This window comes from Nycticebus coucang, chromosome 23, assembly GCF_027406575.1.
Source record: "Nycticebus coucang isolate mNycCou1 chromosome 23, mNycCou1.pri, whole genome shotgun sequence".
Lineage (NCBI taxonomy): Eukaryota > Metazoa > Chordata > Mammalia > Primates > Lorisidae > Nycticebus > Nycticebus coucang.
Genome location: NC_069802.1, coordinates 3,781,613 through 3,807,372, shown reverse-complemented (window position 1 = coordinate 3,807,372; position 25,760 = coordinate 3,781,613). Strand labels below are relative to the sequence as shown.

The window sequence follows — 25,760 nt, the reverse complement described above, 5'->3', positions numbered from 1 at the left end:
CAGTGAGCAGAACAGACACGGTGCCTGCTCTCACGGAGTTCACATTTTAGTGGATGAAGACAGTGGACAGTAGATTAGACGATGACAGTGCAAGGGAGAAAAGGCAAGAAAGGACAGTGAGTGGGAGGGTGCAGGACAGGCTTGCAGGTGGGTAACTGCGGCTTTAAATCAAGTGGTGGGGAGGCCTTCTTGAGAAGGCAAAATGTTCAAAGAATATTGTGAAGAACAGAGAAGTACAATTTAAAATCTAACGACCACACCCAAATGCATCAAACTGGCAAGCCCCAGGACACTCCGACGTGACAATAGCAGCTACTGGGTGCCCTCCCTCTGTGCCAGGAGCAGTGCTATTCATTCCTACCACAGCCCTGTGAGCTAAGTACTGTTGTTTTCCCCATTTCACAGACAAGGAACGTAAGACTCAGAATGGTTGAAGAATCTGCCCAAGGTCCACAGTCAGTATGTGATAGAGCTAGGATTTGAACCCAGAGTGAGACCTGGGAGCCCAGGACCTCAACAGAATGGTCTGCACAGCAATCCAACTGGTCAAACCATTTACTTTGTCCCACTAATAGGTCAGTTACTGGAAACCATTATCATTACTCTCCAAGGCCTGGCTGAGTCTGCCGCAGTCAGGAAAAGGGACCAAAGCTCAGTCTAAGAAGATAACTATTTTAAGGAGTGGGCAGGTGAGGACTCCGTCTACCAACTGTTACAACTTATCAGGCTGTCACAGAAACTAAAGGATTCAGGAGACAGGTGTTTTAAAAAGAATAAGCACATTTTATTTAAAAAATAATAATAATCTGCTGCTACTAATTATTCTCAATTTACATAATTAGCGTCTTATCTCATGGGAAGAAATGGCCAAAAGGTAAGCTGAGAACCCATCAAGATGGCCACAAGTCACCAAGCAAACATTAAATGCAAAGGGACCCAACTCACAGCAAACAGAACCACAGTAGAAAGCTGGTGCGTGGCCTCACCTGATCACAACATCCTTTGTTTCCATTTTCTTTTTTTTTTTTTGTAAAGACAGAGTCTCACTGTACCGCCCTTGGGTAGAGTGCCGTGGCATCACACGGCTCACAGCAACCTCTAACTCTTGGGCTTACGCGATTCTCTTGCCTCAGCCTCCCGAGCAGCTGGGACTACAGGCGCTCACCACAACGCCCAGCTATTTTTTGTTGCAGTTTGGCCAGGGCTGGGTTTGAACCCGCCACCCTCGGCATATGGGGCCGGCACCCTACTCACTGAGCCACAGGCGCCACCCTGTTTCCATTTTCTAATTCCTTTATACTATTCTGCCAAACTAATAAACTCCTTTACCTGGTTCCCATTAGTAGGGCTCAGCAGATGGTTTAACCAGTTGGACTTCTGTGCAGTGCATTTGGTTAAAACCACGGGCTCTCAGACCTGACCACTGGGTTCAGATCCTAGTTCCACCACTTACTGGGGATGAGGAGTAGGGACATCATTGCCTTTATGATTACGTGACTCCAAATGCAAGGCTGAAGTTTTGAAGAAAACATCAAATTACTGTAGGATTTTATGATACAGACAAAAATTACTAAACAATTCCAATAAAATTATATTTCAATCATAAATCAATGTAAATAATACATATTAAATATACCCATAGTCATTTTTCAAACTAAATTAGAAAATATGGCTTAGAGCCCAGGAGGAATATCAGATATAAAAGTATAGCACGTGGAGAGAGATTGTACTAAATCTTTCCTTACAGGGTAGGAACACATTCAAGTTAGTCCATGATTTTTGCTATTTGGAAATTCCTAGGCCGAGTCCACTTTCCTCTGCCTATGTCACCATTTCCCATTTGGGGAGGGGATCCTGGAGGTGGAGGTGGGGACAGTGACCCAGGGTCCCATGCTCACAGGCAACACCCTAGAGACAGGCAGGGGCCACTCGGGCGCGTGCAGAGCACAGGAAGGAAGACAGTGAGCTCCCTGTGTGCCAGTGAGACCCAGCTCTTCCCTGAGCTCAGCACTTCCTCGCCACCCTTAGTTGAGCCTGCTCATCCTCCCGGGTCAGGAAGGGTCAGGAGGAGAAGGTAGCTGGACCTGATCCCTGGTCCATGTTCACTTTCTCGTCAAAACACCCACCTTTCCGAGGCCCATGCCACTGCACACACCTTCCTCGCCCCAAGCCCCAGCTGCCCCCTCCACGGAAGACCTACTGTTGCACTGCAGCCCTGCCACCCTGCTGGGTGGCTTCGACATCCACTGCACGAGTCAGCCCACACCTGCTCTCGCAGCAACCCAATGCCCTATTTTCCAACTGTCTTAGTCTACTCCACTTCAGCTCCCCACTCCCAGAGTCACCACCCAGCAGCCTCACTTGCAGCTGCCCACAGTTCACCCAGGCTCAGCTGGGCCCACTGGCTCCTGATTTTTCCTCTCTGTGCCCCACAGGCAGTGTCACGGCGGGCTTTGCATGCCGTCACTACCAGAACGTCCACGCTGCTCCCCTCCTATCCAGCTCCCGGGCCTGGTCCCAATGCTTTTCTCTGTACCCACTGCCTTGTCAAACCACAGCACCTGACAAAAAGCCCAGACAGCACGAACCAAATGCCCATCTCTCTGAACACACCCAGACCTATGTGAAATGCTAGAGGGGGAAAAAGCCAACAGCCAAGCTGGACTAGAGTCACGGGATTCACGATTTCAAGGAGGCCTCGACAGTCATGCTCCGCGCCCCAGTGACTATTCCCAGCTTTCGCCATCCTCTTTACCCCTCTCTCTCAGCACCCCACTCAGCTCGCAGGGACTCCCTTAACTTCCTACTCACACGAATCCACACACCTCTCTCTCACCACTGATGGCGATGTCCCTCCTATCCGAAGCCAATCTCCCCTCCTCCACCAGATCCCTGCCGTCAGGACTTCACCACACATGCACACACCCCCACCCCAGCCACCACGGCCTTCTCACTTCCGTTCAGAGCTAGACTGCTTAAAACAACTGTCTGTTCCGAAACATTTTCAGATGAATCAGATGATTTCTGAGATTTGTTTCAAACAATCCAGTGGAGAGGAAGGGGGAGAGGGGGGTAAAGTTGTGTTGTTGAAGCTGAGCGATGGTGTGGGGGGCCACGTATTCTGTTTATACTCTCTCACATATGTGACAGGGACAGGGAGACTGAAGGCCATGCTGCCAGCCTTGAGCCCAGAGCAAGGGTTCAGGAGTCAAGGAGTACAGGCGGCCCCTGGAAACTGGATTCTCTCCTGGAGCCTTGATTCTTTAGAACTGTAAGACAATATATTTGTGTCTTTTTTTTTTTTTTTTTTTGAGACAGAGTCTCACTCTGTCGCCCCTGGGCAGAGTGCCATGGCCTCATAGCTCACAGTACCCTCAAACTCTTGGGCTTAGGCCATCCTTTTGCCTCAAATCTCCCCAGTAGCTGGGATTATAGGTGTCCATCACAATGCCATGTTAGTTTTCTATTTTTAGTAGAGATGGGGTCTCACTCTTGCTCAGGCTGGTCTTGAGCTCTTGAGCTCAGGTGATCCTCCCTCCTCGGCCTCCCAGAGTGTTAGGATTACAGGAATTAGTCACAGTGGCTGGCCCTATTTCTGTCTTTTTAAGCTACTAAGTTTGGAGAGAATTTTTACAGCAGCAATAGGAAAAGAAAGTACTCCCTCCCCAATCTCCATTCCCCACTCACAGCATCCCATATACCATCCTCCTCTGCTCCAATAGCTATTTATATAATTATTAACATCTGCCCAGGCCCCTCACGGGAGAAAGACCGTGTCTAACCTCGTTCTATTGGCTGACACAAAGCAGCCCCCCATACCTGCTGGATGGGTGGGGGGCTGTGAGGACGGGCAGCCCAGGCTCTCTGAGCAGCTCCCATGTGCATGTCAGTGCTCTCCCTACACGCTCAGCGCGGCACAGGTGGCACCTTCCAACACTTCCCCCCTCTCCTTCCCTGTTTATAGACACACACGCTTAGAACTGGTTTCCATGGATACAGAATGTCACTGATACTGACATCTGGAACCAAACTCTTGCTTCACATGTTAGCATTTTCCATTGGAAACATGAATCTTCATGCATCTTTAACAGACTTGGAGATTAAATATGTTAAATGTAAGGCTGGGCACAGTGGCTCACGCCTGTAATCCTAGCGTTCTGGGAGGCTGAGGCGGGTGGATTGCCTGAGCTCACAGGGTGAAGAACAGCTTGAGCCAGAGCGAGACCCCATCTCTATGAACAGCCGGGTGTTGTGGCGGGCATCTGCAATCCCACCTACTAGGGAGGCTGAGGCAAAACAATCACTTGAGCCCAAGAGCTTGAGGTTGCTGTGATCTATGACACCAGGGCACCCTACTCAGGGTGACAAAGTGAGACTATGTCTCAAAAAAAATCGAAAATAAATAATTTTATTTAAAATAAAAAAAATTGTAAATAAACATGTTAAATGTAAATGTTTTCATGATAAAAGGACATAGATAGGAAAGCGAATGTTTCCTGAGCTGAGGATGATAACTGCTTAAAGATGAATTAGGAAGTAGCATCAAAGGTTTAAGTGACCATGCCCCTCAACCCAGTGACTCTTTCCTTATTCTGTGTATATACTCACACAGGTGGGAAAGAGACAAAGACAGTTACAGACCTAAATAAAGAAAGTGTGACTCAAACAAGACAGAAATTGACTTTCCCTTTCATGAAAATGTTCAAGAGGATGCAGGGCAGGCCCGATATCATCCCCGGGGGCGGTTCTGTCTCTGGAGCCAGGATGGTGTTTTTTGTTTTTTGTTTTTTTTTTTTCAGACAGAGTCTCACTATGTCACCCTTGGTAGAGTGCCATGGTGTCATAGCTCACGGCAACCTCAGACTCTTGGGCTCAAGCGATCCTCTCTTCTTGCCTCAGTTTCCCAAGAAGCTGGGACCACAGGCATGTGCCACTACACCTGGCTTTTCTTTATATATTCTCAACTCTTTGAGTTTTGTACTATAAACACAAAAATAGTTGTATTAAATTAATAAGTTTAATGAACATGTAACAGAAGTTCAGTACACTGACAACTTACAGACCAACCACTGAAGGCCTGCAGCACGCCCATAGAGGTGGACTTGGCCGTTTTTCCTTCACAGTATGACCTGCCTTTGATTTTACCACTTCACTCTCTTTGGGCTCTGCTCTCAGGCTAAGAGGCTGGGGTGCTGATCCCCAACCTGCCTACTCCTCAGGGTGGCGCAGTGAATGCAGAAAAACTGGGGATGTGGTCAGCACCACTGACGGGCAAGTGTATCAGAGACCCCAGAGCGCACGTCCACAGCACACCCAGCACAGTGACACAAAAGCAATGGGGTGGGGGTGTTACTGGAAAATAACTGTTTCATGACCAGATGCTGAACAAAGAACATGTCTATGGGCATAAATCACAGGGTGGGAGAACAAGAAACCGGAGTTCTTATTTCCATCAGTAAAAAATGTGGTAACCTTTAAGAAACAATGCAGCCAACTTTATTAAAAATAGCAATGGAGCTGGGACAAGTTCCAACAAGACGACTATAATGGTAGCTCTTCAAAGCCCTTCTGAAAGCAATTCTATGACTGCCAAGGGTGCTACCAGAACACAAAACAAATAACAACAATAACAAAATCCCAGGAAGGATGAATCATAAATGCATAAGATGGGTATAGAAAAAACATTTCTTTTTAAAAAGCAATTTGTAGGGCCAGGCGCAGTGGCTCACTCCTGTAATCCCATCACTCTAGGAGGCCGAGGCAGGTGGATGGCCTGAACTCACAGGCTCCAGACTAGCCTGAGCCAGAGTGAGACCTCCATCTCTAAAAATATCTGGGCATGGTGGCTGGTGCCCTATAGTCACAGCTACTCGGGAGGCTGAGGTAAGAGAATCACTTGAGCCCAAGAGTTTGAAGTTGCTGTAAGCTATGACACCAGAGCACTCTACTGAAGGCACCAAAAAAAAAAAGGCAATTTCTAAGAAAAACAAGTTAGAATTTCTTCCTTGGTTGGGGGTGGGGAGGTAGGGGTGGAGGGATAGAGGCAGATCCTAGCCCAGAAGGAAGAAATGATCCAAACAATGGCATTATCGGGTCTGTAAAAACCAATGAGAACAAGACCAGACTATGGGGGAGCTAATAAAAAACCACGGGGACCGGGAAGGGGCCTTGGAGAACAGCTAGACCACAGCTGCAGACAAAAAATCCCAAGTCCCTCGCCCCAAACCTCCCCAAGGTGGCCCACCCGGATGCACCCACCTGCTCCCAGGGCACTCAGCCTTGCATTCACGTTTGTACAAAGCAGAGAAGGGACTTAATTTCTTAAGCCAAAGATGACATGTAAGGATTTCTAAATGAACGGAGTAAGCCATTAATTTAGTCTATGAATTAAAACAGACAACGCGGGAGGTGAATTTTGCTGCTAAAATCACATTTTTAGGTCTATGTTCAAAAGGACACTTTGCTTACTAAGTATGTTTTTCAAGGTACAAAAAGAACATAAAGGACTAGTTTTCCAAAGGACTAGTGTTCCCAACCTCTGATGACAAAGGTCATTCCTACAATCCTATGGAGAAAGTGAAGCAAAAATGAAGCAATGCAGCCCAAAATCTCAGAATGAGTCAGGAGTCACCTGCCAGGATTCAAGGGTGGTTGAGGAGGAATTAAAAATAGACAACTCATAAATAGCATTTACTATGTAGAGTCACTCTTCTGAGGACTCTGAGTATTTCACTCATTTTAATCTTCATAATAACCCTGTAAGGTAGATGTCATTATTACCCTTATTTTAAAGATCAGAAATCTGAACAGGTAAGAACTATTCAAATTCACATCGCTAATGAATCCTAGAACTAGGCCAAGCATAGTGGCTCAAGTCTGTAATCCCAGTACTTTGGGAGACTGAGGCAGGAGGATCACTTGATGCCAACAGTTTGAGACCAGCCTAGGCAACACAGTGAGACCCCATCTCTACAAAAAATTTAAAAATTAGCCAGGTGTGGTGGTGTGCACCTATAGACCTAGCCACACTCAGGAGGCTGAGGCAGTAGAATCACTTGAGCCTAGGAGTTCAAAGTTGCACAAGCTATGACTGAGAGCAAGACCTTTACTCTAAAAAAAAAAAAAAACATTAATTAAAAGACAAGTATGGAACTGATAAGCAGTAATGACCCACCAACTATTTTTGTCAATCGAGCTCCACTGGAACACGCCCATGACTACTCATTGACTTATTGCAACCACATTCACAATACAATAACAGGGTCTGAACTGACAAGCCGGCTCCAGAGTATACTCCCAACCACTCCAGAAAACTGACTCTCCAGGATGGAGTCTCCTGGCAGAATTATCAGAACTGAAGAACTAAAGGGGTCACAAAATTGTTCAGGAGAACCCCTCTACTTTTGAGGTACCTTTGAAATACTCTAGAATGCAAACACACAAGTCCTTTCCTGTAAAATCTCTAGAGATGACTCTTTTTTAAAGGAAATGTAAAATTGGGGTTGGGAGTCAGAGGACGACATGAGAAGTAGTCAAGAGGAAAACAGATTTTTTCCGAAACTTTTTCAAAAGCTGTGTGAATCTTTATCCAGCCAAATAAGAAAATAAAATAATGTCATTTTGAAAGACAGAAAGAGTAAACAGTATCAAAAAGCAAATCTGAATTCTAAGGAGTAAACAATTTTACACCTAATAACAAAATAATTGCAATCTTCCCTAACTTCTAAATTCTTAGACACTGACAAATGATACCAATATAATGAAAACAATGGAATGAAGAAAGAAGGTAGCAAACGTATATAGAACAAAATGTGTTAATACATTAACATAGCTTATCTCTCATTATTAGGAATAGTGGGGAGGAGGATTGGAGTAAAGTACATAGAGGAAAGAAATTATTTTTTTGAAGCAAAGAAAAGCTGCAGGCTGTGATTCTGAGTCAGGGAGGCCAGTATCCCTGCCCCTCAGAGCCTGCCCTATGCCTGGTGCTCCCTTCCTCCCCCTCCCTCTGGCCACCACCTCCTCCATTTGTTTTCAGCATCACACCTCAAAGCTACCGTCTCTGATCCTTCCTCTTACAGAATCCTGTATGTTCCCCCATAGCAACTATCACAATCGGTAACAGCATAATTATTTGTGATTGTTTAACATCTGTGTTCTCGCTAGGCCATACGTCTGCAGATTATAGCCCATGGGCCAAATCTGACCTGTCAACTTGTAGATAAAGTTTTTATTGGAGTACAGCCATGATCACACATTCACTAATTCCAACTACTTTCACAATACGATACAAGAATTGCATAGCTGTGATGGAAGACAGTTTGATCCACCAAACTTAAAATGTTTACTATCTAGCCCTTTATGGTAAAGCTTGCCAACCTACACTAGACCATAAGCCCTCGAATAGCAGCAATCATGTTTGATTCGTGGGCCCAGCACCTGGAAGAGTGTCTCGGGTGTAGAGGGCACTTGATAAACTTGCTGATTGAACATACATAGTAAGCCTGGGAAAGGCAAGCAGAGAACTGCACCTCGATGTGCTCATAATCCAAGGTAGATTACTCTTAATATTCCCACTCCACACATAAGAAAGTGGAGGGAGGCTGCCCAAGGCCCCTCAGTCTGCAAGGGCACAGCTGCGATTCAAGCCTGGGTCATTCAGTTCCAGAGTCTGAGTTCTAGACCACAAGTCAGGAGAGAGGAACTTTTCATTCACATTTTCAGTGATTCTTTAGCTGCAGATGTAGGGACTGGGCAGAAAGCCAGGTCTGTCTCTGAGCATGTCCACTCTGGGTGCTGGCTGTCCGGCATTACCTCACCAGGCACATACCCAGAGCAGCTACAGATACCCATCCTGCCTAGTTAGGGGACAGGTCACCACAGAGCCCCTGGCCCACCCAGCAACACTACCAGATAAATCCCAACTCTCCCTGCCAGATAAATCACTGATGGGGACTCACTGTTCTCATACCACGGATGAGGGAAATGAGGTCAACCAACTTGCCAAGATCGAGTGTCAGTATGTGCAGAGTTAAGTGGTGAGCCTATGATCTTAATACCATTATTCTATAACCCCGACTCCTGGTTCAACAGCCCATCCTGTCCAGGCTTTAACAGAGAGGTGGTCACCCTAAGAAGGCAGTTAACTGAAGGGCATTTCTTTCTGCACCATGATGACCTGTCATCTCCATGTCCCATATGACACTGAAAAGAAAAAAAATAAAGTAGAAAAATCTCAGTATGATTTCATTTAATAATCATATATGGAAGCTAAAACATCTACTGAAGAGCTGACCCTGGGCCACCTGACTTCTAATGATATCAAGTCATTACAAGAAAGAGCATTACGAATAGCTAGACAGAAGCTTGGGCTGGCAAAATGACTTTAAACGTATTTAAAGATAACACAATGAAGTCTTCACGCAAAGGTAAAACTTAAAGCTGAACAGAGAATACTGGGCCCGTGTCTGTGTCTAAATCACTCACAGTCACTGAACTCAGTGAACTGGAAGCAAGAACCGCGTCCCCAAGTCAACTTTCCACAAAGTCACCAAGAAGCCTCCTGATCACGACGTCCCTCAGCTCCTACTTTACCGGGGGGCACACTTCCCATCCTTCCCTACGAGCAGCAGGGGGCCTAGGGTCCTGGATCAAAAAGGCCTACTCGGCAAATTTCACTAACAGGGAGAGCTCATCCTCGGAGCCTCCCAGACAAGCTCACGGTCTTCAAGAGTGAAAAGCACAACACCAGCATCCCTGCTTTGTGAAGCACCCCCTGCCCTTGGAAACGGCGCCCTTTGGAATCTGTACCACACCGTCAGAGACACACTAGTCTAATGGAATGCAAACATCCTAAAATGACTGTGAAACCTAAGACATAAAATTCCGTGTTCAGTCTCCCCACGCCCAAGCAGGGCAGCAATGGGAGAAAAGAGATGAGCAAGGGGACCTTCACAGCAACATCACTCAGAGCGCTAATGCTCTGGGTGAGTGAAGTCCACAAACGAAAAACGTGGAGCTGTGATGAGTAAATAGAGTAATTCTGTATCTGTCAAGCGTAGTAACAAAAAATTGAGGTTTGTGTTTTATTTATCTTTGGGGCTTTTATTCCATTTTGCTAGTGATTCTCTTTTATTGTATTTTACAAAAATATTGGTCTGAGACAGATTGAAAATAACAATAAAGCTGGTCCTTCCCTACAGACTCTGAAAGTAATTGCCAACAGCAAAACATTTAAATGAAATTGAGTTTATCTTCCTAAACATGTGAGTAACTGTTGAAGCTCACTTCTACTGAGAGAACTGTCCACTAAAAATATGCTAAGATGCTACCTCCCCCCAAATGGCAAAAGATCAAAGGGTTCTGGATAGCACAGTGGCTCTGGTAAGGCTGCAGGCAGCAGGAGTCACATACATGGCTGGTGGAGGGCAATTTGGCAAAATCCACCCAAGTTACAAATGTAAATCCATTTCTAGGAAGCCAGTAGACAGATACACTCCCACATATGGACAAACCTATACCTTGCAGCCTTGTCTGTAAAACCCAAAGACTGGAAAACTACCTGCACGCCCTGAACATTTAAGCAACTGGATATTCTCTGACTGTAAAAAAAGCATGAGGGTCGGCTCTGCACAGACCTCCTCTGAGACACAGGACACAAGCGGCAGATGAGGACGGGGCATACGCAATACATGTGCTATTTGTGTTTTTTTTTTAAACTACGGAAAAAACATAAACATCTTTGCTTGTATCTGCAAAATATGCCTCTACATGGAAGCATGAGAAACTGCTGGATAGAAGCTGGATATAAGAACTGGCTAGTGGGTCTACTTTCAACATATGATCCTTTTGTACATTTTGAAATTTCTACCACATGAATTCTCATATTACCTATTCTGAAATTTTGTTTAAAATTTAAAACAGAGGCTCAGCGCCTGCAGCACAGCAGCTAGGGCACCAGCCACATACACTGGAGCTGGCAGGTTCGAATCCAGCCCAGGCCTGCCAAACAACAATAACAACTATAACCAAAAAATAGTCTGGTGTTGTGGCGGGCGCCTATAGTCCCAGCTACTTGGGAGGCTGAGGCAAGGGATCACTTAAGCCCAAGAGTTTGAGGTTGCTGTGAGCTGTGACACCATGGCACTCTACCCAGGGCGACAGCTGGAGACTCTGTCTCAAATAAATAAATAATAAAAAAAAAATAAAAAAAGAAAGAAACTAAGCTTAGCTACTTTACATATTTCTTAGTTTTAGGAAGACTTAACTGTATGTACCAAATAATACAAAAAGGTTATGAGCTTTTTCGAAGACTAAGTAAGTTTTACTATTCATATGCCCTCATTCTCAGGAAAAACATTATGTGTTGACTGGGGATGACAAAAGCTTGCCCACACACCATCAGCACTATGTCTTCCATGGACATTTCAGCACGGCCAGAAATCACAGCTTCTTCCTCCTTTTGTCCCTCAGCCAGCCCTGCCCTAGTCCTCCTTGGCTGGAAGCCACAGCTGGTTTCCACTGCCTCGTCTTCCCACTGTCCACCAGGAGGAATGGTTCCTGCTTTACAGATCCAGAGGCCTAAGTGACCTACCCCAAATCAGTAAAGTCAGAAAGCTGTAGGAGCTGAAATCTCAGCTTCCTAGCTCAGGGCTCTGTCCACTGCACTGTTGGGACTATTTTGCTAATAGAAAAAAGAGGCTCAGTGCCTGTGGCTCAAGCGGCTAAGGCGCCAGCCACATACACCTGAGCTGGCAGGTTCGAATCCAGCCCAGGCCTGCCAAACAACAAGGAAGGCTGCAACCAAAAAATAGCTGGGCGTTGTGGCGGGTGCCTGTAGTCTTGGGAGGCGGAGGCAGGAGAATGGGCTTGAGCCCAGGAGTTGGAGGTTGCTGTGAGCTGTGATGCCACAGCACTCTACCCAGGGCGACAGCTTGAGGCTCTGTCTCAAAACAAAAACAAAAAAAAAAAAAAGAAAAAGAAAAAAGAAAGAAGGGCACTAGAAAAAACAGCCATAAAATGTCCAGGTACCAGTTAGGCCCCACCATGACCAAGGAGGTAAGTGCTCTCACCACCCACAGACTAGGAAGGAGAAGGGCAGCTGTGAGAGGACGCAGAACATGGAGCTCTGACACCCAGCCGACAGCAATGCAGAACATCTCAGCCAGGCCAACCTGCCTCCGGGGAAGCTCCTTGACCAGATCTACCATCTGCAAAGCAGCCTCACAAACGGCGCCCCTCCAAGAGCCAGTTACTGGAGGCCCCACAGAGAGCCTCTTATCTAAACCTGTGTCACCCAGACCATGGGCCACAAATTCTGGAGGGAAGAGACAATCTGAGGTGGCCCAAGTATGAACATCTTTAACTTCAGCCTTTATGTTTTTGATATGTATTAGAAAAGCATAAAACTAGCTCATCAAACCCATCATTTTATAGATTTTTAGCACAGAATTGAGGTCAACTTAAAGTGAACAGATTGAAGGCAAACTACTGAGCGAGTTCAGGTGGGTGCACAGATGCAGACAGAGCCACGAAAGACCACAGGCCACCTGAGAACCACGGCCTGAGGAGCTGGCTCCATCCCGTATGTTTTCTCTAGAGGAAAAGACGCTTGGGAATGATAGGTACTCACCCTGCCTGCCCCAGCAGACGAGACACACTAGTTCTGAATGTTACTTCATTTTCTAATTTATTTTTATCTGCCTTCTTCTTTCTGTACCACAGTCCATCTCTCGGATTGACGAGACAGGTCCCCAGCTACCAAGCATCTTGAAAATGGCAGTGTCCTGTGGGGAAACCTAGTTTGCCCTGAATAGCTCAGATTACACTTGTAGATCATTTATATCTTTATTAATGCTCTCCAAACCAGCACTAATCTTGATCAATTAATATCTTATACTTATTGAGAATCAATATGATTTTCACTTTAGGAAGTGTCGGATTTGGGGAATAGAGAGTCTCCCTCTATCCTGGCACCTGCCACAGTGGAGAGAGGGTTAGGAGGATGTGAGTCCACAGAAACAGTGGGAAGGAGCCCCTCACCTGCACGGCACCCACAGTTATGACCAACCCAGCGCAGTGAATTTGGCCCCTGCTTTTTCTGACCTCCTTCCCTGATGCCACTCCTCCCAAAATGCCCCCACTAAATGCAGAAAGTTGATCAAAGCAGAAGAATTTCATTGAATCCTATGATACCGACAGGGTTACACTTTAAGCAAACACAAGGAAAATAATAATGAAGTAAAGGGAATAACTAACAGGCATGAAGGCGTCGTGGCTCACCCAGGGCTTCTGCAGACTCTCTGCAGGCTCTCCTGTGCTGCTCCAGGAGTGACGAGGAAGGTGTTTCACGGTCTGCCTTTGTTTGTTGTAAAGGTAAAGATACAAAGTTCTTTGTACATTTCTTTTTTTTTTTTTTGTAGAGACAGAGTGTCACTTTATGGCCCTCGGTAGAGTGCCGTGACATCACACAGCTCACAGCAACCTCCAACTCCTGGGCTCAAGCGATTCTCTGGCCTCAGCCTCCCAAGTAGCTGTGACTACAGGCACCCGCCACAACACCCAGCTATTTTTTGGTTGCAGTTCAGCCGGGGCCGGGATTGAACCCACCACCCTCGGTATATGGGGCCAGCGCCCTACTGACTGAGCCACAGGCGCCGCCCGTTCTTTGTACATTTCCCAAGCAGGACTCTGAATTTCAAACTCCCCCACTTTACCAGTATGGTATACAGAAGAAAAAAATTTCTCTTTTCTCCTAGGTCCTTGCTGCTCTAAAAGTGCGCCCCAAACCAGCATCACCTACGTCACCAGACAGGTTGTTAGAAACACAAAATCTCCACTCCACCCCAACCTACTGAATCAGAATCTACTCTTTAACAAGATCCCAGGTAATTCATACCCATAATAAAGCTGGAGGCGCGCTGCTTTACTGCAAAGGACTCTTCATTCCACCCATGTCTTCGTTTATCAATACCTATTTATGCAGCATCTAGCACACTTACACTAGGCGCCGTGCTGACGGTGGGAAACCCACAGTGAGGGAGGCAGACACAGCGCTTGCCCTCAAGGAGCTGCCAGTCCAACACAGTGGTTTCCCAACCGTGGATGCTCATCACAATGAAGCAGGACATCTCCAAACACACCCACACCACACTTGGAGGTGCCTAAGATCCACCCAAGGCCAGCTATATCTATGGACTGTTCGAGACTCTGAGACTGAAGCCCTGGAAGCTGCATATTCAAAAAGATCCAACTGATGGAACCTTCTGGAGAGTGATCTGACACAGCCGGTAAAGCTCAGCCGGCCACATGTGGAACGGGGCACCTCCAGGATTGAAGGTGTGTGTGCAAGGAAGACTGGAGCAAGGACAGTCACAGAGAGAATATTCTGGAAACTATCAAACTGTCTGGGAATAAGGGAATGAATATGTAAGCCATGATTAAGAGTACTTTTATACCTCAGTGGCAGGAATAAACCTGATCTCCATGTGTGGACAAAATCTCAAATGTAAGTGTTGAGTGAAGAAAGACAGCTGAAAAGATGGCGTGACTTTTCTGCATACACAACGTTGATATGCTGCTTGTGGATTCAAAAATATGAAGTAAAGGAAAAGACATAGTTGGCAAACACCATACCAATTTCACAAAAATGGTTTGTTCTGGGAGGAGAAAGACATAGGGGAGATTAGCGGTACTTTTTAAGGCATTATGTCTAAAAAACAACCAAATATGACTAAGTTTGAATATCTGTTAAATCTGAAAGAGGGGTAGATGTATATAAAATACGTTACACTCTTCTCCCCCCATACTTTTTCTGGGTGTTAATGTTTTGCAATTTAATTGTTTTTAAAATTTCTCTTAAAAGCTTCACAGGTGATATTATATATAGCCAGGGTTGGAAATCTCTGATCTAGGAGCATAAAATAATAAAAACCCGGTTACTTACTATCAAGAAATAATGTCTACGGAATGGCAACAATCTATGGCTCTTGAAGTTAAGTTACTAACTTAAATAATATTACATTGATTTAAAAACTCTTTCACATGGCGGGTAATTTCTATAAGCAATATTTTTTAAAAGACTAAGGTGAGGATGGGCACAGTGGCTCACATCTATAATTCCAGCACTTTGGGAGGCCAAGGCAGGAGGATGTCTTAAGCCCAAGAGTTGGAAACCATAGTATTCTAACCAACACCGTGAGATCTTGTCTCTACAGAAAAATACAAAAATTAGCCAGAAGGGACGTCATACTCCTGTAGTCCCAGTTACCCAGGAGGCTGCAGCAGGAAGATCACTTAAGCCCAGGAGTTTCAAGTTGTAAGTCAGCTATGATGATGCCACTACACTCTAGCCAAGGCAATAGAGCAAGACCTGTTTCCAAAAAAAAAAAAAAAGACCAGGTTTGCTGGCTCAAGTCTGGAATCTTAGCACTCTGGGGAGGCTGAGGCTGGTGGATTGCTTGAGCTCAGGAGTTCAAGATCAGCCTCAGCAAGAGCAAGACCCCATCTCTACTAAAAACAGAAAAACTAGCTGGTCATTGTGGTGGGTGCCTGTAGTTCCAGCCACTAGGGAGGCTGAGGCAGGAAGATACCTTGAGCCCAAGAGTTTGAGGTTGCTGTGAGCTGTGATGATGCTGTGGCACTCTACTCAAAGTGACAGAGTAAAAAAGTCTCAAAAAAAAGAGAGAGAAAAGAGACTGAGGTTATTATCCAAGGAAAGCAATATTTCTCCGAGTGTGGGCCTCTACTCATCTATAATAGAATGTGGAGTAGAAGGGAGGACAAAATACTACTTTAAAATGCAGATTCCAAGGCCCCATCTTAGACCTACTTAATCAAAATCTCTGGGTATAGAACCAAACTCTGAATTTCTCCTAAGACCATGCACATGGGGGCACTATTCTTCAGTACACTGAAGAACCATAAAGCGTAACACACTTTTTAAAACTAACACCATATATTTCTGTGTTCAATAAGGTGAGATTTGTCATACTCTGAAAATTAAAATGTAGAGAATGTTTTCTAAATATTTAAGACTAATAATTCCACTAACACATTCAAGCAGATCTAATAAAAACTGGTTTCCTGCATTGTGTCTCTAACCTGAAAGATAAAGAAATATATGTATTCTGGGAAGAAGACCATAATTTCACAATGCCTCTCTCTAAAAAGAACTTCAAAAAGCTAACTAGGTAAATAAATGAGAAAACTGCCCGAGTCCAGCCTTGCCGCTATTCTCACAACAGATGCGATCTTCACCAAAGCCCATCTCAGTTTAACAAAGCACAGACAGCACTGCTTGAACGAGGCCTGCGCGCAGAGGGCATCCCGAGCCAACTCTCAGCCCTGAAGACACCTTCTCAACTCCAGTCTGTAATTTTTACCACAAGTTGTCACCTCTCCACAGTTCTATCTCTGCCTCGTCATACCTCTGACCTACACTCTCCAACCATCCCTTCCTTTCTTAACTTTTACTTTGGTCTCTCTAAGTTTCCTCTTGTTCATCCATTTCCCTGTTTTCAGACAAAACCCTGTAATCCTGACTTTCAAGCCCTGGAAAACTCTGGAGCTTGAGTGAAAAACAACCTAGCACAGTAAACACACAAAAGGATGTTCAACCCCACTAGTAAACAGGAAAGTGAAAATTTTAAATGACATAAAATTTCACAGCTGTCAGGCTGGCAAGGTATCAGGTCTAACAACATCCAATGTCTGCAAGCACAGGGAGCAACTGGAACTCCCAGATGCTGGTGGTCGGAATGCAAATCGGTACAACCGCTGTGGAAAGCAGTCTGGCAATTTAGTAAGTGGAAGATTTCCATTTCCTCTGACCCAGCAATTCCCTTCCAGGTTCATATCACTGAGAAACTGTAAACAAAACTGTACACAGGGAGACAAGTTCACAGCTCTTCACTGCACCAAGACAGCACACACACACAACTCTGAACCTGTGTGTGTACAGGAGGAAAATGAGTATGTTATAGTATATTCCTAAGAAGCAATATTACATAGCAGTTAAACTGTAATTATGCATGTTAGTATATTGCAAGATCATAATTTAAAAAACAAAGGCAAATGAGAAGAATTTGTATAGTATTACAAAGGATGTTTAAAACACCAAGAAACATGACTGTGGCTCTCAACTATAATCTCAGCTATAAGCGCGTAAGCTGGGAGGATCACTTAAAGCCAAGAGTTCAAGGCCAGCTGGGGCAGCACTTTAAAGACCTTGCCTCTAAACAATAAATAAATAAAATAAAACATGAAGAAGTAATACTATACCTGGTTTACGAATACATGTAAGTCTAGTAAAAGTATAAAAACAAGTGATAAACACCAAATGCAGAAAAGTGGTCCCTCTGTCTAGAGGGAGGGACAGTGAGATGGAGAAGGGCTCCCAGGAGGTTTTAACTGTATTTGTCAGATTTGATTTCTTCATTGGGTGGGGAGCACATAAGTATTCTCTCTTTGCTGCATACTTTCTTGTCTGCCCCAAATTAACCACCACACAGAAAAAGAAGCCCAAGTCTGAGCTAATTTAAAGCATCTGAGAGTTCTGAAAAGTAGCATTAGAACTTGCTGAGCAGGAAGAAGGCTGGACCTATGAGAACAATGTGAAGCTTGGGTAACAACCAGGGTTTTTCCGAACCCCACGATCTTAAAACTAGTTATAGCAAACAATCATTCTCAAAACTGCAGTAAAATTCCAGGTAGAGGACTTATGACATACCCAAAATTCTAAACTGTAATCCTGGAACGGAGCTACATTCCAAAAAGCCTTTGGGTGGGGTTGGTTGCTGATACAGAGTTCATCTCAAGAAAGTTTCACTGGTTCATTTCTGAGTGGCCTTTTCTCTTAGAAGACTAGCGAGTCCTCTTAAATCTTCATATTTGGTTTCACCACACTGAATGTTTATTACAAGATGTTGCATTAAAGTAATTAGACCAGGGAAGTTAACCAGACTAACAGATACCATCTTTTACAACTCTCCCAGTCAGTCAGTTTGCTTTGGGCTGGCTTCTTAGGATAGAGATAAAACCACCAAAGGATATCTTCCTGATGATGCCACAGAATTTAATATCTTTCTAAAACCTCAACCAATTCAAACTAACTAGAAAGAGCAGCCTGGCAGCGGGGAGGCCTCTGAACTAGGGAAATTTCTCCTAATTGCTATAAGAATCAAAATTAAAAATGATTTATAATTATAACCCAAACACGCCAAAATTCCACATTAGTAAAACATAAATAGGTTTTATGGTATGAGTGGCATCCAGAAAAAGAATTACAATCTGTAATTCTAACAAAATATTAGCTTTCAACTTTGTTTTCTTTTAGGATTCCAAGAAAAACAGAGAAAACTCTGTAGCCCTAATTGTCAGGTCCTGACCTAACATAAACTCCTGCATATGAGATCTGTGGGTACAGAAAAACAGAATTTTTTTCTTTAAACATTAACCGACCTCACTTCAGACTTCATTTTCTAAACTCCAACAACTATCAGAATAGACCCGTATAAATGACTTTACTCCTAGTTGACACATTTAACTATACCTACGGTCGTCAATCATCCTTGAGAATGCAAAGCATAAGGAACAGCAACAAAAGAAATAGCAGGACATCTCTTCCTCCAAATTAGGAAATTGAAAATTCTTTTTTTTTTTTAGAGACAGAGTCTCACTTTTTTGCCCTCAGTAGAGTGCCATGGCGTGTTAGCTCACAGCAAATTCCAACTCTTAGGCTTAAGTGATCCTCTTGCCTCAGTTTTTCACTTTTAGTAGCAATGGGGGTCTCACTCTTGCTCAGGCTGGTCTCAAACTCATGAGGTCAAGCAATCCACCTGCCTCAGCCTCTCCGAGTGCTAGGATTACAGGCGTGAGCCACCCTGCCCGGTCTGAAATATTCTTTAATTAAAAAATGTTTTCACTATTAAGAAATGAGTATAATTGTGATGGATGTGTTACTCAGTTCAATGTAAACATTTCACATTGTATATAGAAGCAGTACCCTGAACCCCATAAATGCATCAATGTACAAATTATGATTTAATAAAAATTAATTAAAATAAATAAATAATGTTTTCAACCATTCTCAAAGTTCTTGCCCCAAGTCAGTAGTTGACTTATTAAGATAAAACTATCTTTATAAATATCCTCTGGCTGCTTCAAAATTTACAAAGGTTACTTTACCTTCATTTCAAGGTAACTTCACTTATTTAAAAGACCTCAAACATGGTGTCAAATATTACCACAGGGTTGCTGTACAGAGGCTAAAATGTTAACACTGATAAGTTCAACATGCTTTCAAACAAGGTAGTTATGTAACCAAGTGGTCACTAACCAATTAAGAGAGGTAGATTTTTATAAAGATTTTATCTAAAAACTATGACTAAGAAGCTTCTTGTGCCCCCCAAAAATAAGTTTTACAAGATGAAAAAATCTAAGGTCCCCAGAAAAACAACAATTTGCCCAATGACACACCATTAGATTCATGCTTAACTGGAGAGACACACAGTGGTACAGATTCCAGTTTTAACTCACATTGACTATAATTTTCTTATGGAATAAAAGCCATAAATAGAAAGTGTATCAAATTTTGGTCAAACAAACATATGTTAAAGAAATGTCCTGTTGTATTAAACAGTCTTTCCACTGAACTGCTTCTGAGATTTTCCTCAATCTTTATCTGTGCTGATATTATACTATTAAAATTGTTTCATCGTTTTTTTGTTTTTTTTTTTTTTTGAGAGAGTCTCACCTGGTCACCCTTTGGTGGAGTGCCGTGGCGTCATGGCTCATAGCATCCTCCAACTCTTGGGCTCAAGCGATTCTCTTGCCTCAGCCTCCCAAATAGCTGGGACTACAGGCACCCACCATAATGTCTGGCTATTTTTAAAGACGAGGTCTTGCTCTGGCTAAGTCTGGTCTCAAACCCGTGAGCTCAGGCAATCCACCAGCCTCAGCCTCCCATGTGCTGGGATTACAGGCGTGAGCCACTATGCCTGGAAAATTGTTTCATCTTTACCAATGTTATGCCCACGAGTAACCACAAAGTTCCTTGGGGAGGGGATTCCCTTCACTCATTAATTAAGCACCTACATATAACATGTGCCAACACTAATAGAGTAGGTTCTCAGCCAAGGGCCATTTATTGAAATAAAACTTGTAACTTATTTCATAAATGCTATTTTCTCAGAGGTACAGCTTATAGTACTATTAAAAAATGAAATGAAGATCATAAGATTTAGATCAATTTGCACTGGTACAAGTCACATTTTGTTTCTCCTAACAAATGCTACCTCTTAAGAAAATTCCTCAAATTCTTGAAACAAAACTTAAAAAAACTAAAAAAACTATGGTCCATTTGCAGAGCCATAAAAGTACATAGGAAGTTAAATCCATCAGTCTAGATAAAAATCAGACGATTGTCAACAGGGGACATTTCCTCATGTTTGGTAGCAGCTAGTGCATTTTGGAAGTTACAACATACCAGCCAAACAAGCTTTACTATCTGAGAACCAGACACTGCTGTGTGCCCAAGCTGACTTGCCCTAAGCAAGCTGATCAAGAATTACTATGGCAGAAATTCACACAGAAGAAAAATGAAAACAAATAGGAACTACTATTAAGCTTCCAATGGACAATAAAACTGCAGCAGAATGAGGATACTTTCCAAGTCCCCTATAGCTAAAACTGGCACAAGAAGTATGGGGAGACCAGGCAAAGCGGCTCCATCTATAATTCTGGTATTTCAGCAGGTTGAGGTTGGAGTTCAAGACCTGGCTTGGGGCCAGGAGCTCAAGATCAGCCTGGGCAACAGATGAGACCTACCAAATAAAAAAGTAAGTGAACATAGTGTCCCTTGCCTGTATTCCCAGTCGCTTGAGCCCAGGAGTTTGAGAGTGCTGTGAGCTATCATGACAGCACTGTACTCAAGTCCAGGCAACAGAACGAGACTCTCTCTGAGAAGAAAAGGGAAAAGTGTAAGAAAATAAGTTGTGTTTAGTTCTTAATCACACACAATCACACAAAGGATTTGCTACAAATTTTGTTCCTGCTCTGCTGGGTCCTTTCTTGTCTGGTAGAGGAAACAAATCGACTCTCCAATGGGAGGTCTTGATTTGTTCATCTTACCCCAGGTGTCTTCTAACACCCTTTCTGGACACACATCAGCCTACTTTAAAACATGCCAAATGACCTGCTTTCAAAAGAAATTCAATCCTCACTTGCTCTTACTACAACTACTCAAAGCAGCTGGGACCAAATGGAGTTAGGAGGGGGGAAGAATCAATACATGCTCCAAAGAGGAGCTCTTAAAAGACCTACCTGGAAACAATTCATCGCCGAGAGAAGACTCGAAAGAAGGGTCCAACGAACAGTTACGTCTGATCAGGTGAAAAGACAGCAGTTTCCTCATCACCAACCCTTCTCCTCTGGGAAGTGAGACTCCAAGGGGCGGGGGTGACCTGAGCAGCCTTTTATAAGGGGCGGAGTTAAGGATTCCCAGCCTTTGTATTCTGCCATTCAGCTTGCTTTGCATAAATGAACGTGGAAATTATTTATATTACTGGTGGTTGCTTCCACCAGGTCTGAAAAGACATAATCTCCATTGTCCCTTAAATTCCAAAAGTGACATAATAATGAAAGATGATGTTGACCATAACAGCTCACACTCACTGAGTATTTGCCAAGTCCTAGGCCCTCTACCCCAGTAACTCATTTAATACAACAGTCTGATGAGGCTGATATAAGAACCATTAGCATCTCCTTTTTATAGATAAGGAAAGTTAAAACAGAGAGCAATTTACTTAGGGACACAAAGTTAGCACAGGTTAGAACCAAGATTTGAATGCAGGAAGTCTGACATAAGAGCCCAAACTCTTCATCACTTGCTTAAGACACAGTGTGCAATAGGAACATCAAACTCCCTACTTAGGAATTACTGGTTGTCCATTTCACCTGGGTGATGGTCCTAAATTTGGTACCTTTTAAGTCTCCACACAGAAATGTCAACTCTCCAGACAATACTGGCCTGCTTCTCTCGGGTCCTCCCCGCATCTTTTCTCCCTGCTGAGTTTCACAGGGAACAGATTGTGACATTCAGTCCAGGTGTTTCAAGAAGCCCCAGCTGTGCTAAGGGCAAAAAAACAACAAAAAAAGCTGGAGGCCGGCGGCTGGCTTCCTCTTGGGACATACTAGCTCTCAAGTTTCTAGCCTGCTTCAGTACAGAGAGGTGTCACCACACACAAGCAGGACAGGAACCCCACCAAGGGCTGGGACTGTGTTGAACTGCCCTGTAGGCCTGAGGCCACCCCACCAGGCATGAGAAGGGGTATTCCAGTTGCTCCGGTTTCACAGTTCCCCTCAGGAGCTGGTCGTTGCAAAGAGAATCTGAGAAGAAAGGCATCACCTTTTCAGTGTGTGAAGCGACATTAATGGCCCTCAACAGAAACAGGAAACCTATCTCCTCAAGGAAAAACAAGTGGAGGGAAAGCTCCAGGAAGCACCCCCATATCTAAGTCACCCTGCACCCATACCTGTGCAGTTATCACTGTGGGAAGCCCCAGCATTTGCTCTGCTGGCCCTGGCTGCCACGACCCACTGAACAGAGAGCTGAGGCCAGTGGGTCTCAAGTCCACCCATGTGCTAACACAGGGCTCCTTAATGCTCCTGGGCCTTGTGTTGATCTTGCAACAGAATGTGGGACAGAAGATTTAAAAGGCTATTCCACGGGGGAAGGGCAACCAGATCACCTTACCCCAAGGCTTTTCCATCAAGCCTCTAGGGGCCAGCATTACTAACTTCAAGGTAGCTTTTCCCCAAACTGGCATTAAAAGAGCACATGTTCCAGCTGAAGGCTGGGGTGGGGGGTGGGAGTCCTGCAGAATGAAGGCAAAGCACATACCCGCCCGCCCTGCACAGGGCAGCAGAGCCTTACTCCATACTGAGCTCCCCAAGGCTGTGATACGTGAGGTGCCAGCTGGGTACACCCTGGGGACGGACTGGGGACGGACGCTAGGGCTGGAGGCTGTCCCTGCAGAAACTGAAAAGCAAGGGGAAGCAAGGGGCAAAGCCCAAATTAAACTGACCACCAGGCCATGGACCCAGACCCCATCCCAGAGATGTCTCTTGCTGTGTCCACGACCGCAGCCTCGCTGGGTTTACAGTGGACCAGGCAAGATAACCACGGAGATTCCACCAAGCCCACAGCCGGCCGCACCCCTAGGGCCTGCACATACTGCTCTCATAGAACCTTGTCCCGCTTTCACAGATGGGGAAACTGAGGCATGCAGCCCCTAGTACCGAGCTTTCCCAACCCAGATTGAAGTTCACTTCTCTAGCCACAACCGTGCACTTTTTCACAGCTTTATCACCTTTCAAATTTCTCCAGATACACCGACTGGTGCTGCAAAGTGAATGTTAAATACAATCCAAGGACTGAACTCAAAAATGGGATGAGGGCACAGGGAGTCCAGCAAGGCTTTATTTACCGCAAGGAAAGGATGGGTACCCGCCACGTCCAGCTTATCCCCCAGTCCCCTCCCCCGGGACGTCCGGGGTCTGAGGCCCCCTCCCCCACAGCCGCTTCCACCGCAACCCGAGGGCGGGGAGCAGCGGCGCGGCCCCGGGCGGCCGAACGGGCTCCGCGGTACCGGGATGAGAGGGGGCGGGGGGCCGCGGGGCCGCCGCCCGCCCGGGGCCGGGAACTTCGGGCTGCGCGGCCCCCGCCGGCCCCCGCCGCAGGGCATGTGTGCAGCTCGGGTTTCCCTTTCTCTGCCTCGCGGCGGCGGCCACTCACCATATTACAGATGGAGGCGATGTTTCGGACAGTCATTAGTCTAAAGGTAGCAGCGATCCCGCACCGCCATCTTTATGAGGTGAAAACCGGGCTGTCCATGGTGGCGCGCGCGCGGGGAGGCCGGGCGGCGGCGGCGGCGGCGGGCCGGGGTCCGGCTTTCAGTTTGGCTGGGCGAGCGCGGCCGGCGGGGCGGCGGCGGCGGGGAGGCGGGGAGGGGCGCGAAGGGGCGGGGAGTGGCGGAGCGAGGGAGCCTGGGCCGCGGCCGGCGGGCGGGGAGGAGGGGCGGCCCGAGCGCGCCGCCAGAGTCCGCGCCGGCCGCCGCCTCCCCGCCCGCCGGGGCTCGGCCGTTCGCGGGCCCTTCCTCGTCCCCGCCTCGCTCTGCTCGGGCCGGAACACCCGGCCGGGCTCTCGATCGCGCGGCGGCGGCGGCGGCGGCGGCCGCGCCCCGCGGGTGTGCCTGGCGGACCCCGACGCGGCGGCACCCCCGGCTCCTGGGCCAGGCTCCGGGCCCGCGGCGCGGCCGGGCGTGCCGGGGAGGGAGCGCGCGGCCCGGGCCACGCACGCGACGGAGGGGGCCGGCCCGAGTCTGCTTTTCCAGGTGGCGGTACTCCCGGCCCGCCCCCCATCGGCTCCGGGCTTTTATCTTTCGGCAAGTGGAGAAGGCGAGGGGTGGCGGTGACTACGTCCAACTTTTAGTTCCTCCCCAGGGTTCCAGCCCAATGTCACCGGCGGGGACCCAAGAAGTGAAATGGGGTCAGGACAAGGGAGTGGTCAGAAAGCCCTGGCCGGCAGTGGGCCGGCTGCCCAGCGAAGGGCGCCGGGAGGGGCGAAGAATCCGGGTCTGGACGGAGGCCAAGAACCGCGCGTTCAGGCAGTTGGCGACATTAGCAGGTACAAAGCAGAAGTCTCGGTTCTGGGCAAGGACTAGGGAGTGTTCAAGGAGAGGAAAGAACGTGAACAAAACTTTCCTGCCATCTTCAAGGAAAACATACCCCTCTCAGGGGCACCAGCCTCTAGTTTTCCAGACGGGTGCTGCATCGCTTATACACATTCCCCGCATAAAAGGTCGTAGCTGCTGGCTCAGAGCGCGGGATCCGCACACCACTTAGCAAATGGGGTCACGTGAATTGAAGGAGCTGAATTCTGAAGACGTGAAACAATCCTTTGAGCAAGGCTGCAATTTGATGCTTCCATCGGAGAAATTGTATGAGTAAAAATTGTATGAATAAATTCTTAGGTTATTAAGAGTATCCCTGGGACCTGTGGCAGAGCTAGAGGACAGCCGCCCCCTGGGGGGTTTAAGGGTCTTGTTGACACTATTTTACAATGGACGTAAGGAATAACACTCCTGTTTATGTTAAGTCATTTTACGTAAATCTTACTTTCAAATACATACTGATGATGATAGCTAACTTCTTACCATTGCCAGTCGTTACAGTCTACATCCATGATCTCTTTTAATCGCCACCCTATCAGGCGGTAGATGCTATTATCTCCTTTTTGCCCGTAAGTAACATGAGGCTTAGAAGATTGACTATTACACCCAGATGTTGATACCTACATATCACAGGATGGGCATTTTGGGGAAGGAAGAAAAGCCAGCAAAACACCCAAACTAGTACCAGTCAGATCACCGAGGCCTAGAATAGTTTATAAAAATTTGTGGAATGTGACAAAACAAGTCAAGGAGTAACCTCAAGTTTAAAACTCAGAACTTGGGACTCAATTTCACAGAAGTTCCCCTATAAAGGCATTAATTCAAAGCTTTAAATGATATGGACATTTTATACCATAATAAGAGTTCAGTATTTCTGCAAGCATGGGCACATGCACTGCAAAGTCCACAGGATTGAAAACTCCACTGACATAATGAAAGCTGAACAGCATTTGATGACCAAGTGTTCTGTCAGTTAAAAAGGATCTTTTGCATGCCTTTTAATGGCCTACAGCAGGCATCCTCAAACTT

At 45.8% G+C, this 25,760-nt stretch overlaps 1 protein-coding gene and 1 long non-coding RNA gene across 2 annotated transcripts in view; both read right to left on the bottom strand.

Annotated features, from left to right (window-relative positions):
• USP46 (ubiquitin specific peptidase 46) overlaps positions 1-24,005 on the bottom strand; it is a 63,298-nt gene extending 39,293 nt beyond the window's left edge. Inside the window, exon 1 of the mRNA XM_053577781.1 lies at positions 23,795-24,005. Within this exon, the coding sequence (XP_053433756.1) occupies positions 23,795-23,830 (36 nt within the window). The 5' untranslated portion in view covers positions 23,831-24,005. The remainder of the gene's footprint in view (positions 1-23,794) is intronic.
• LOC128575956 (uncharacterized) lies at positions 20,205-22,509 on the bottom strand. The gene is made up of 3 exons (XR_008377205.1): positions 21,981-22,509; positions 21,322-21,527; positions 20,205-20,822 (listed from the first exon to the last, which is right to left on the bottom strand). It is a non-coding gene; the product is annotated as an uncharacterized LOC128575956 (long non-coding RNA).
• Positions 24,006-25,760: the final 1,755 nt, after the last annotated feature.